Source organism: Aulostomus chinensis, chromosome 8, assembly GCF_037954235.1.
Source record: "Aulostomus chinensis isolate RoL2024-O1b breed Wild chromosome 8, RoL_Achi_v1.0, whole genome shotgun sequence".
Taxonomy (NCBI): Eukaryota; Metazoa; Chordata; class Actinopteri; order Syngnathiformes; family Aulostomidae; genus Aulostomus; species Aulostomus chinensis.
Window position 1 is genome coordinate 7302009 of NC_141327.1, and position 13175 is coordinate 7315183.

The 13175-nt window shown below is 39.2% G+C and overlaps 1 protein-coding gene across 4 annotated transcripts in view; it reads right to left on the reverse strand.

Annotated features, from left to right (window-relative positions):
• LOC147256967 (glutamate receptor 2-like) overlaps positions 1-13175 on the reverse strand; it is a 106746-nt gene that overhangs the window by 29363 nt on the left and 64208 nt on the right. For all 4 annotated transcript variants that reach the window (XM_086210681.1, XM_086210680.1, XM_086210679.1 and 1 more), the window contains exons 15-16: positions 12483-12681; positions 7087-7334 (exon numbers count right to left, since the gene is read on the reverse strand). In XM_086210681.1, the coding sequence (XP_086066807.1) occupies positions 7087-7334; positions 12483-12681 (447 nt within the window). The remainder of the gene's footprint in view (positions 1-7086; positions 7335-12482; positions 12682-13175) is intronic.

The following is a 13175-nucleotide window of genomic DNA, read 5'->3' on the forward strand; positions in this document are numbered from 1 at the left end:
CAGTGAGAAAGAAATCTCAGTAATCTGGCATGCAGGACACACTAACACAGACATACTTACACACATATGATTGATTTGGATTGTTATTCACATTAAGATATGAAAAAGTAATAGTATGGTTAAATAGTAAGTGGCAGAACGGCAACAAATATTTCGATACATTGTTCTATACTCCAGCATATTGGATTTCAAATCCAATATGTTTACAGTAAAGAGTAGTTGACACGCAAGATATGCAGCCCTCATATTTTATAACATTAGGGCAGATTAGATATATGTGATTGCTTTGGTTCGATTATCTGTTTGCTTGTTGGCAGGATTAAAAAAAGAAATAGGACATGGTTTATTTACATGAAACTGTGTAGAGGGGAGGAGCACACGCCTAGAAGGAACCCATTCAATCACTAAGCAGAACCAAGCTTTTGTTACATTTTCTTTAACACTGCAAGGTTTTTCTTTCCTGATTTTCATCTATTCCTCAGGCATTATCACATGGACCTTGACAAAGAATGTATCACGTCATATATTGGTAGTATCTATTATGTAGGATTTAGTGTGGATCCTGATAAAAACTTATTTATTAAGCAATTGGTAGTTGCAGTTCTGCACTCTGCGCCTGCCTTTTTAGAATAGGAATTATTTGGACTTGGCCATGTTATTCCCAAAATCACTGAGGGGGACAACTAGAAACAGTAATGTCAATGAGTCATAAGAATTTATATATCTGCTGTGGATGTTAACATCTTAGGCCATTCGCAGATGTAGATTTGAAATCCAATGATGTGGAGTGAAGAGTCACTGTCTTTTCTCTTTCATGTGTAGTAAGTGGTCTGGATTGGACACTGTTTTTAACACTTACATTATGAAGGGTTTGTGTAAATTCCACTTTAGTCCTTTTCATAGTCTTCTTCATCCATCTTAGAGGACTTTCTGACTTCTCAATACTAAGCCCCAGCATTCAGATAAACCCAGTTTACAGATATATCTGCGAGCAACAATTCATGAGTTCAAGCTCCATTCATGCAAAAAGGAAAGGTACAAATCAATCAGACAAAATTAAAGCTGCTAATAGTTTAAGTGGGATTCTGACTGAACAAAGCGAAGTAGTTTCATATAGTCAGGGGCGATTTAGACTTGTATTTTCTTTTCTGTTATATAGTAAAACAAAAATTCCCACATTTGTGATGGTTTATTGTAATACATGAGAAAACAGATTTTTTTAATGTAATACTTTGCAACTTAGATCCTGTAGTCTTTTTAGATTTTGTTCCATTACATAGACATGACTGTCCAGAGCATGTCTATATATTCTGTATATACTGTATATACTGTATATAGTGTGTGTGTGTGTGTGTGTGTGTGTGTGTGTGTGTGTGTGTGTGTGTGTGTGTGTGTGTGTGTGTGTGAGAATGCTGAAACTCAACTCATCCATTGGTTGCAGACTGACCCACTAAACAGACACAAGACACCAAAACTAACCTGCTCATTAAGAAAATAGTCTTGGACTAAATTTTACATAGCAAGATGCCATTCTCTTCCTGAAGTGGTCATGGTATCTTCAGGACTGTTTTGTATTTGGTTATGGACTCTTAATTTTGGACTCCTTTTAGTTTGTATCTTGGTGGTCTTGGGTTTAGTTTAGCGCTCTGCTTAGTTTGTTCTGATTCTTGCTTTGTGTTTTTGTCAGTTCTATACTTTCTGTCTGTCTGGTTCCCACCTTTTTTCTGTGTATGTGTCTTGCCAGTTTGTTAATTCCACACTTTGGGATCCATTTTCCCAGTTATGCTTAGGATTAACAGCTCTATCTGTCGTGTAAATCAGTGTGTACTTTCCTCTTTCTCTGTGTGTAGTCACTCACACACACACACACACACACACACACACACACACACACACACACACACACACACACATTTGTGTACAGTCAAGCCCAAAATTATTCATACCCCTGGCAAATTTTGACTTAAAGTTACCTGCAAAGTGTTTACTTGATTGGAAATAGGCATCTCCCAGAAGATGTTAAGACGATGTACAAGAGGCATCCTTGTGGAAAAAAAAAAAATTCTCAGCATTTACTTACATTAAAACAAAAACTGGCATGTCCAAAATTATTCATACCTTTTGCAAACTGTCCCAGTACAGGAAAATCCAAAGTTCTATACCATCCCAAATAGTCCAAGCTGTTCTAAAGCATCCTAATTACCCCGATTCATTGGACAACTGTTTTAATCAAGTCAATAGGTGAAAAACAGCAGCTCTCTGCATATGGTTTGTAGACAGTCCTGGCTAAGACAAAGGAGCTCACTGAGGACCTGTGGCTGCGAATTGTGGCTGCTCACAAGTTAGACGAGGGCTATAGGGCCTTATCTAAATGTTTTCAAGCTCCAGTGACTCCAGTGCAAAGTATTATTAAAAAATACAAGATGCTCCGCACTGTGGAAAATCTCAGATGATGTGGTTGGACACCTTAAGTGACACCTGTGCTGGCCAGAAGATAGTGAGAGGCATGAAAAAGAATCCAAGGATCACCACCAAGATCATCCTAGTGAATCTGGGCTCTGCTGGTGGCAACGTCTCAAGGCAGACCAAGGAGGACACCATTTCTCCACATAAGGGACACAAAGCCCATTTGCCCTTTGCAAATGCCTATCTGGACCAAGAAGAAGACTTCCTGTCTTCTGTTTTATGGTCAGATGAACAAAAATTCATTTGTTTGGCCAATGATGTATCCTTCATTTGGTGTAAAAAGGAGAAGCCTTCAACCCTAAGAGCACAATCCCCACTGTCAAACATGGTGGTGGGAACCTAATGCTTTGGGGTGTTTTTCAGACAATGGACCAGGGAACCATAATCACAGTAAACAGCACCATGAAAAAGAGCAATACATCAAGATTCTCAACAACAACATCAAGCAGTCTGCAGAGAAACCCGGCCTTGGGCATCAGCGGACATTTCGGCAAGACAACGACACAAAACACACAGCAAAAGTGTTGAAGAAATGGTTAGCGGACAAAAATATTAACATTTTGCAGTGGCCCAGCCAGAGTCCTGACTTAAATCCAATTGAGAATCGTGGAGGGAGCTAAAGATCTAGGTGATGGCGAGGAGACCCTCCAACCTGAAAGAGTTGGAGCTCATCACTAAAGATGAATTGGCAAAAATACCAGTGGAGACATGCAAAAAGCTAGTCTGCAATTATAGAAAGCATTTGATTGCTGTAATAGCCAAAAAAGGCTTTTCTATTGATTGTTTGGAAGGTTATAAATATTTTTTGGACATGCCACTTTTTGCTCAACTTAAAAAAAGCTGAGAATTTTTTTTCCACAATGATGCCTCTTGTACATCGTCTTATCTTATCTGGGAGACGCCTGCATCATTTCAAATAAAAAAAAAAAAAACTTGCTGGTGGAATAAAAGTAACTAAGTCAGGGGTATGAATAATTTTGACCTTTACTGTGTGTTTGTTTGTGTGTGTGTATATATATAATATATAATATATATATTATGGCATGCCGTTCAGGAAATTAATCTTTGAATATATTGAGTGAACCTCTGAATATATTGAGTGAACCTCTGAATATATTGAATGAAACTCTGAATATATTGAATGAAATTCTGAATATATATATGAAACTCTGAATATATTGAATGAAACTCTGAATATATATACAAAACTCTGAATATATATACGAAACTCTGAATATATTGAAATAAACTCTGAATATATATATGAAAATCTGAATATATTGAATGAAACTCTGAATATATATATGAAACTGAATATATTGAATGAAACTTTGAATATATGGAATGAAACTTTGAATATATATATATAATGAATCCTGAATATATGGAGTGAAACTCTGAATATATTGAATGAAACTCTGAATATATTGAATGAAACTTTGAATATATGGAATGAAACTCTGAATATATATATTCAGAGTTTCATTCCATATATTCAGATTTTCATTCAATATATTCAGAGTTTCATATATATATATTCAGAGTTTCATTCAATATATTCAGAGTTTCATTCAATATATTCAGAGTTTCATATATATATATATTCACAGTTTCATTCAATATATTCAAGGTTTCGGCAAATCTCATTTGCATTTGTCTGTCTGTCCACAGTCCGCTGTGTGAGTAACGTGTCCAAAGCTGACAATGTGTCGCCGATCATCAAATATGTTCAGTACTAAACTTACGTTCAGCCTGCATTGGTCTATGAATGTGGGCGATTCTTACTGTATATGAACAATATATGAAGAGCTACCCTTTCAGTTCACGAAACCCCTGCAGCCGCAGCAGCTTCTCCAGTCCCGGAGAAGTGCCGCGTTAGAGCGCAGTGCCATTACGCACGGCCGATCACTGTTTTACCTTCATTGAACCACCTGAAAACTATATCAAGCGAACCATACAGATCTAAATACGATCACTGTTTTACCTTCATTGAACCACCTGAAAACTATATCGAGCTAACCATACAGATCTAAATACGGACCTCTACACACGGCAGAGTGTTCCGTTAATAGTTCTGCTTTTTTATGAAGGAAAAACATGGCCGCCACCAGGCACTGCCGTGAAGTCTGACATCAGTCGAGTTTCATATATATATTCAGAGTTTCACTCCATATATTCAGGATTCATTATATATATATATATATATATATATATGTTCAAAGTTTCGTATATATATTCAGAGTTTCATTCAATATATTCAGAGTTTCATATATATATATTCAGAGTTTCATATATATATTCAGAATTTCATTCAATATATTCAGAGTTTCATTCAATATACTCAGAGGTTCACTCAATATATTCAGAGGTTCACCCAATATATTCCAAGATTAATTTCCTGAACGGCATGCCATAATATATATATATATATATATATATATATATATATATATATATATATATATATATATATATATATATATATATATATATATATATATATATATACACACATCCAAAATTTTGGATTATCCATCCATCCATTTTCTTCCGCTTATTCCTGTTAAGGGTCGTGGGGGGCGCAGGAGCCTATCCCAGCAGCTACGGGCGAGAGGCAGGGTTTACCCTGGACAGGTTGCCAGTCCATCACAGGGCCAACATATATAGACAGACAACCATTCACACTCACATTCATACCTACAGTCAATTTAGAGTATTCAATGAACCTTGTCCCCAATTGCATGTCTTTTGATGGTGGGAAGAAGCCGGAGTACCCGGGGAGAACCCACGCAGGCACAGGGAGAACATGCAAACTCCACACAGAACGATTCCCATGCCCAAGCCGGGACTTGTACCTGCAACCTTCTTGCACCACCGTGCCGCCTCAGTTTTGGATTAACAACCTTAAATTTCAGGTGCTTTGCAGATGGTCGACTACCATGTGTTGGAATCCATGAGGTCACAGTGTGTTTTTGTTTTTTTTTCATTTGCCTAACAGAACACATGTCTTACTTTTCTGGAAAAGGTAATCACCTAAATATATCTGGAATGAACAAAAAAGGTACTCCCCTTACCAATTAAAGACTTCCAATCATAGGAAGGACTTGAAGGACATCTGAGCCAAAGTTGACTTGACACAGTGTACTATTTGAATGAGACAACAAAGAACACTCTTCAAAGAAATGACTGCTGTTCATATAAAAAGCAGTCTCTGAGCAATGATTTTGATTCTGAAAGAACACATCCACTAATTAATATGCTTTGAAACAAGGTTTGAGAGAAATACTTTAGTTTTGATCTGAATGAATGAGAAAATTGAGGAAAAACAAAAGTGCAAAATTTGGACAAACATATTAAACACATTTCCTTTCCTCATAAAATATTAGATGATTCATTGAATATTTTAAATCCTTGATCCATCCTTTGCTTTTTGGAGAGTCTTCCCTTTCAATGCCTTTTTGGCATTTATGATTTGTAATAATGTAATAATAAGTAATGTGTTATGTGTTATGTGTTACGCATGAAAGCTAATCAGACTTGTCTGAGTAGGATGTGCATCCTTTTCTAGTTTGCAGTCAAGGTATTCAGGGTGTATTGTGGCTGTAAGCACCAGCGTAGTTATTTTATGACAGCATATGTTTTAGGAGAAAATATGGGTCCTGTAAAACAAATATTAATGAACAATGATAAACAAAGGAATTTTGCATAAACCCTTGCTTTAAGTCCAACCAGACCACTTGAAAACATAGTTTGAAAGATAAAAAACAGTGGCAACCAAAGATAATTTTAAGTGCAGGTCAAATGGATACACACACACACACACACACACACACACACACACACACACACACACACACACACACACACACACACACACATACATGAAAAAAAACTCCACACCAGAGAACATATATGTTGTAAAGTCACAACTTAATCCAAGCCTTAAAGAGCACATAATCCAAATCATAAGATTTGGATTTTTCTTGAAATCAACATCACTTAACATCTTGTCTGTTTCAAAGGACGCAAGTTTTTAATGCTCTTTATTATATAATCTCTTTTAATAGAGATGAAATTAAGTAATCTTTAAGACTTGAAATCTCAAGCTTTATCAGCCTTCCCTAAATTTTCACAGTAACCATCACTAGCCAGTGGCCAGAGGTGGTAACCATGGTAAAACATACAAACCACTGAGATGATCATGTCATCAGGGTAGGTGGATTATTATAACAACGAGAAAGCTGCCATGCTGCATTCATCACACTCGCATACTACACCACCCAGTTGGCACTAAGGCTTGGGACCAGACTACATCACTCCCCATGCTGGTTTATTTCCTGCGCAAGGCTCACACACTGGCTGATAACCACCAGCTTGTACTTTCTAACTATTACAACAGGTGGTCAGCCAGTGCGTTCTCACCTTTACTGTTTAGGATTCAGGAATATGAGCGAACTGTTGGATCAATTTGCCACCAAACTGTTCCAATTTAAAGTGAAAAGTGTGGAGAAATATGCTTTGCAAATGGGGAGAGGAGACAGTATACTAGGCAGCAGGTTAGTAGTGTGAATGGTACATGGCAGTGCAGGTTGGCTAGCATTGTTATACTGATCCACCCACCTTAATGGGGATCCTTTAGGAGTGGCGATGCCATAGCCTTTGGAGTCCAGGTTTCCTCCCACTTTCATGGTGTCGCAGGGTTTCCTCTGTTCAATATACTCATTCATAGTAGACTCCAGCAGGTACGCATATTTCCCTTTGGATTTCCTAACGCGCAAGACACCCTCTGATGTTTTCTTGACAAAGACAGAAGGTTCTGCTGACTTCATGTACTGCCACATCTTGTCAAACAAGGCAATTTTGGAGCGCTGAAAAATGTGAGACAGACAAAGAAGAAATGAGTACTTATTATATAAAGTGACATATTCCCAGAAAATTAGGGTGTCAACCTCAAATATATGAAACAAAAAATGCTAACTTCCTTTACATGAGATAGATGGTGATACTCTCAATGTACCAGTCAATTTGGTGATGACTGAAATAACAGGATTGTGTACATAAGTGGCCAAGTTTTTCTCTTCATAGTGGCTGCTCTGGGCTAATGCTCCCTAAAGTTATAGTGGATTGTCTATCTATTGTCAGGGGAAGGCCTCCAGAGAGAACTTTAGGTGCATTTTTTGCTACAGTGACTTCTTATTCCTTTGAGAGAGAATGGGGTCGAATGGTGGCTCCTTTGTGCTACAGTAAATGACAAGTGCTTCTGATGATACCAAATGAAATCATGAGCTAAGGCAGACCAGAACTCTCTTGTTCAGGTGCTTGAAAACTGTTTTTCAAGTTACACTGTAGAATTATTAGTGTTACACTACATCCACACAAATAAGATTTAATTTCAAAACGCATAACAATAACTACGTTTATATCCACGCAATCCCTAAAACAAGCCAGAAAACAATTTGTGTAAATTTGAAAAGTCCTGGGTTACAGTGTTGTGTAGACTCTTGAGGTGCGGAACTCTGAACACAATGTTGGTGTGACTGTAGTTGGTTTATCACATTACTCAAGTTTGTGAATCCATCACAATCTTCCGGAGTCCAGATCATATCGCAACATCAAGTACAGAGCAAGAAGTCAAGGATATTGTCTTTGTCATCTTCTGCACCTGGTATGCTATGGTGTTTGCTTTTTGTTTGCAAAGTCTGAGCTATTTTTTATTAATAGTTGTTATGGACTCAACGAAAAAAAATCTCAGGTTCTGTTTTTACTCCACAGTATTTCCTGCAATTTACCACACACACAATACTTCATATTTGCCACAGCACTCGGTAATGCAACAATGGTCATGAGCATCTTCAGGTGCGTTACTACAGACATAAATTCATTCTGACATGGTCCTAAAACTCATGCGTGGATGAAGGTCCCATTAGTTTCAAATAGTTTTAAGTTTTAAGACTAGGACTTAATTGTCTTGAATGGAAATTCTTTTTCACAGCACTGTACTCCACAGACCTTCAGTACACACAACAAAATGGACTAGTGTTACAGCACACAGTAATAACAATGACACATATTAAGTCCACATAATACAAAGATAGTCCACACTCAGGCTTAATCAACAAGGCCTTTTGCTTGGGGAAGCCATGGCTGCTGGGGTCAGACTCCTCCCAAAGGAAAATTTTCTGCTCTTCAGCGTCTTGAACCTGTGCCTAGAGGGCAGTGGGGTTATTGAACTTGAATGGATCTGCGATATCCTTTTGTCACTTCCAGGCTGGATTGTCACTTCCAGGCTGGATTATTGCAATTCCCTCCTATCAGGCTGCTCCAAAAAGTCCCTAAAGACCCTCCAGCTGGTCCAAACGCTGCTGTCCACCTGTTGACTATAACAGGCAGAAGAGAACATGTCTCTCCTGTACTGGCTTCTCTGCATTGGCTCCCTGTCAAATTTAGAATAGAATTCAAAATTCCCCTTCTAGCATACAAAGTCCTCAACAATCAGGCACCTTCATATTTGACAGAGCTTTTAGTCCTCTATTATCCAAGTAGAACCCTTCGGCCCCTGGATGCAGGGTTACTTGCAGTTCCTAGAGTTTCTAAAAGTAGAATGGGAACCAGAGCCTTCAGTTATCAAGTTCCCCTCCTGTGGAACCGTCTCCCAGTTTTGGTCCAGGATGTGGACGCCATCTCAAGGTTTAAGAGCAGACTTAAGACATCCCTTTTTGATAAAGCTTACAGTTAGGGCTGCTTAGGCTACCCCTTACATATGCTGCTGTAGGTTCAGACTGCTGGGGGATCTCCCATGGTGCACTGAGCTTCTCTCTCCTCCTCTCTTTCCTCTCTGTCCTCCTGTAGGTGTTATACATAAATCATACTCATATGTGTTACTAACCGGTCTTCTTCTCCAGAAGAAGAAGAATCTCCCTTGGTGCACTGGGCCTCTCTCTCCTCCTCTCTATCCTCCTGTACGTGATATACATAAATCATACTCATATGTGTTACGAACTGGTCTTCTTCTCTGGAGCCTTTGGGCTCCCCACATCCCAGATCCTGGGTGCTGCCAGAGGAGGCTACAGACCTGAAGAGGCTCAAGCGGCCACCTGAAGCACCACTTGCTCACGTCCTTGTCACTGTGCCACCTGTCAGACTATCATTGTGGAAGCTCCAGAAAAAAAAAAAATTGGGCTGTGCTGGGAGAGCTGCTCACTCATGTGTCAATAAAGTTTTTGCCTCTGCCATAAGATTAATCTTCCTGTTGATGTCCCTGAGACTCTATTTTACTCCTTTTTTTTTCAAACAATTTACATGTGTATGATCTTACGTAAATTAATTTAATTCATGCTTGGGAACTCCCACCAATCAGGGAACCCTAACATGAACTGCGCAAGTGCGACCGTGTTTAAAAACAACTTGTATAGCAATCTTGCACATCTTTTTTATCGATCATGGCAGTGCACTCGCAAGATCGTGAAGTCTGCGAGCTGCTCGCCATCCGCGGTGAAGAGGAGATCCAGTGGCAGATTTCTGGAACCATACGGGACACGGTGATTTATGGGAACATCATCGGTATTTCACTTTGCTGCATTAGTGCTCAGACATTTTCCAATCTGCAGCAAGTTTGTATGCTTAGCAAAAGGGACAAAATTGCAACGCACGCAACGACAACCTGCCGTTTGTTTACTTTGCAGTGTTCCGGTGCACTTATATGTATAATTATGACGTTGACAGCTCGATGACGTACGAGAGAGAAAAACACAGGCACGCAGCCCTCACAGCCGGAGCTCAGACCCGCATCTGCTGGAAGCTTGAATACGCCCTAATGCCAAGCAACACGGGCACAAAAACCCGGTTTGACACGCGCGTTTCAGTGTGAAAGGGCTATTATCAGTCTCTTTCTGTTTCTCTCCTTCTTGATCTGTGTCCCTCTCTTTCCTTCTGTACATGTCTTCCTCCATTATCTGTCTTTGTCTCTGCCCCACCCTCCTGCTCTAGTTCTCCCCAACCCGTCAAAGCAGAAGGCCGCCCGCATTGAGCCTGGATCTGCTCGGCGTTCCTGCCTGTTAAAAGGAAAGTTTTCATTGCCGATGTTGCAGGATGCGCTTGCTCATGGAGAATTGTTCGGTGTAAATTCACTGAAGGAGTGTGATACTAGACCTACTCTACCTGTAAAGTGTCATGAGATAACTTTTGTTGTGATTTGGAGCGATACAAATAAAACTGACTTGACTTGACTTGAATTGACTTTTCTATTTAGTTTGCAATGCATGCAATGGCCCTGTAATTCAGAGGTTTAGATTTGGGAGACCAATGATCCCGATGGCTGTTTTTGACCTGGTGTTTTGTATATAGCATTAAAAAAAGCAGGTGAAACAGTGAAGTAAAAAAGGCTGGTAGAACAACAGTAGGAAATGCTCTAGTATACCAACAGAAGGAGATGGGGGCAACATAAAGTCCTTTCAATTTGTGGGTCATTGACAGTCAGCCTCCCTTTCTGGATGTCTATGGTGTGTTGGTCAAAGATGAGTTTATTGTCCAGTATCATTGTAAGTTATCTGAAGCTCTCAGTTATTTCTCTTTCGTGATTGATGAGAATGGGTTGTTGGGGTGAGGGTGGATAGACGATTATTTCCTTGCCCCGGTGACATTGAGGAGAAATGGTTCTTGTCACACCACTTGGTGAAGCGCGTGATGGTCTTCTAGTAATCCAAAACAGATTGATTGTCTGTGGGCAAGGATGGCTGTGTAGGATGGAGTATCCAAGGTTGGTGGTAATGGGTGATATGCTGGTGGTGGTCGGGGATTTAAGGGGGTTGAGATTATTCTGCTTCCTGATCATCAGATGTCTTTGGATGGTATTGTTACTGGTAATAAAGTCCGAGAATAGGAACTCTAACCAAGTAACCTGGGGAATCCAGATACTAGAGGAGGAACAGCAGAAAAGCTAATGCACCCTCTGTGGCCCTTATAGCCTAAGAGGTAAATTGGAGGGGAACCAATCTGCCTACACCTTCTCAGTGTAGCGTTTAAAATTTCCCCTTCTGATCCTGGTTCTTTTCTGCAATTCTTGCATTTTACTGTCCTTATCATGTACATACAATATATGGATGTTCTACCTATTATACTATTTAAAAAAGATAATCCTTTGGACCAACACACTTTTATCACACATTTGGTTTTTAACTCTAGAGTGCTGTGTCAGGTCTTCATCATCAAACCGATACTGCTTATTGAGTGAATGCTCACATTAATGAACCTCAATTATACTCTTTCACTGCTACTTTTCACCCCCGCAGATGAGACATAATACACATATACATGAGTGATGTTGTTGCTAGATTGTCATGGATTAATGGAGGCCAGTTGGCTGCACTTAGGTGGGTGACACACTGTTAAACACATTTTCTCCACATGGAAGAGCTGGATTTGCAATGTTTCTGATGACCTGAATGGAACTGTTATTATGTGGTTTTGTAAATATTGCATCAGAAATTATAGTGATAGGTATATTTCATTGTTACAACTTAAGTGACTTTAGAAAAGCACCACATAGTAAAAGTTTACTGAACTATGCATCAGATTACTTCATCTATATACAGTGCCGCTTCACTATGAGATTGTAAATTGATATCATTCAGACTTATAGCTTCTACAAGAATCGATCCCCTTGCAAAAAAGAATTGGTTTAAAAGAGTCACACAGAGCAGTCCCATTGTAGTCAAGTCCTGGCCTCCCACTACTATTTTCACAGACTGAACATTACCACCGACGTATCCCTAGGCAAATACCCTTCAACTGATACACTATTTAAACTAGTCTAACTCTGTCAGCCACCTTTCCTTGAAGGAAATGTGTGACTTTTGACTATAGTGGTTCTCTAACCCAAGTTACAGAGGTCAGGAAGACTTGTTTTGCAGAGGGAATATTTTGACCTCTTGACCTTTGTGGGCAGATATACAGCGACATATAGAAAACTCCATCACTAACCATGCACTCATTCGATAGGATCATGAAGAAGCCCTTACCCTGAAAAACTCCTTGGTAGATCCAGAGTCCAGAGTTCCATATGCTATTTCTGTCTGTTTGGCCAGGTCCTCAGCACTCTCAATTGGAGAAACCATTCTCTCTACCGTCAGGAAGGCGGCCAGGTTGGCAGTGTAAGATGATATGATGATCAGAGTGAAGAACCACCAGACACCTCCTACTATACGACCTGACAAAGACCTATAAACACAAATAAATAAAGCTGCAAAAACAATCTCATAAGATGACAAATGCAAGGAGAATGTTAGAAACAGCATCCAGTTAAAAGACGCTGTCATTTGGGGTAGGGCTGTTGGCTACTGACTTGATCATCTTAGCACTTCAAAATAGGGTACAGTGTTTTTTACACAATCATCATATTGAGCAATTATTATCTATGATCCCCTCCTTGATCTTTAAATTTCTTCTTTCCTGATTTTCAGAAGTAACGTGCTGTTTTTATTATAATGGTAAATATTGGCCTATTATACATTTTTAGCTCATTTTAAATATTGGTTTTCATATCTTGTTTTTTTTTTTTTTTGGAGTGGTTACAATTTTCACACTGACTCAAGAACCTGAATCTTAACATAGATGTTGTCACCCACCCAGCCTATAGAAACTGTGTCTGCCCCGAGGCTATATAAGCCTAAACCCAAATCTGGAGGAGTAATTTATAGCAACTTAGTTAAAAT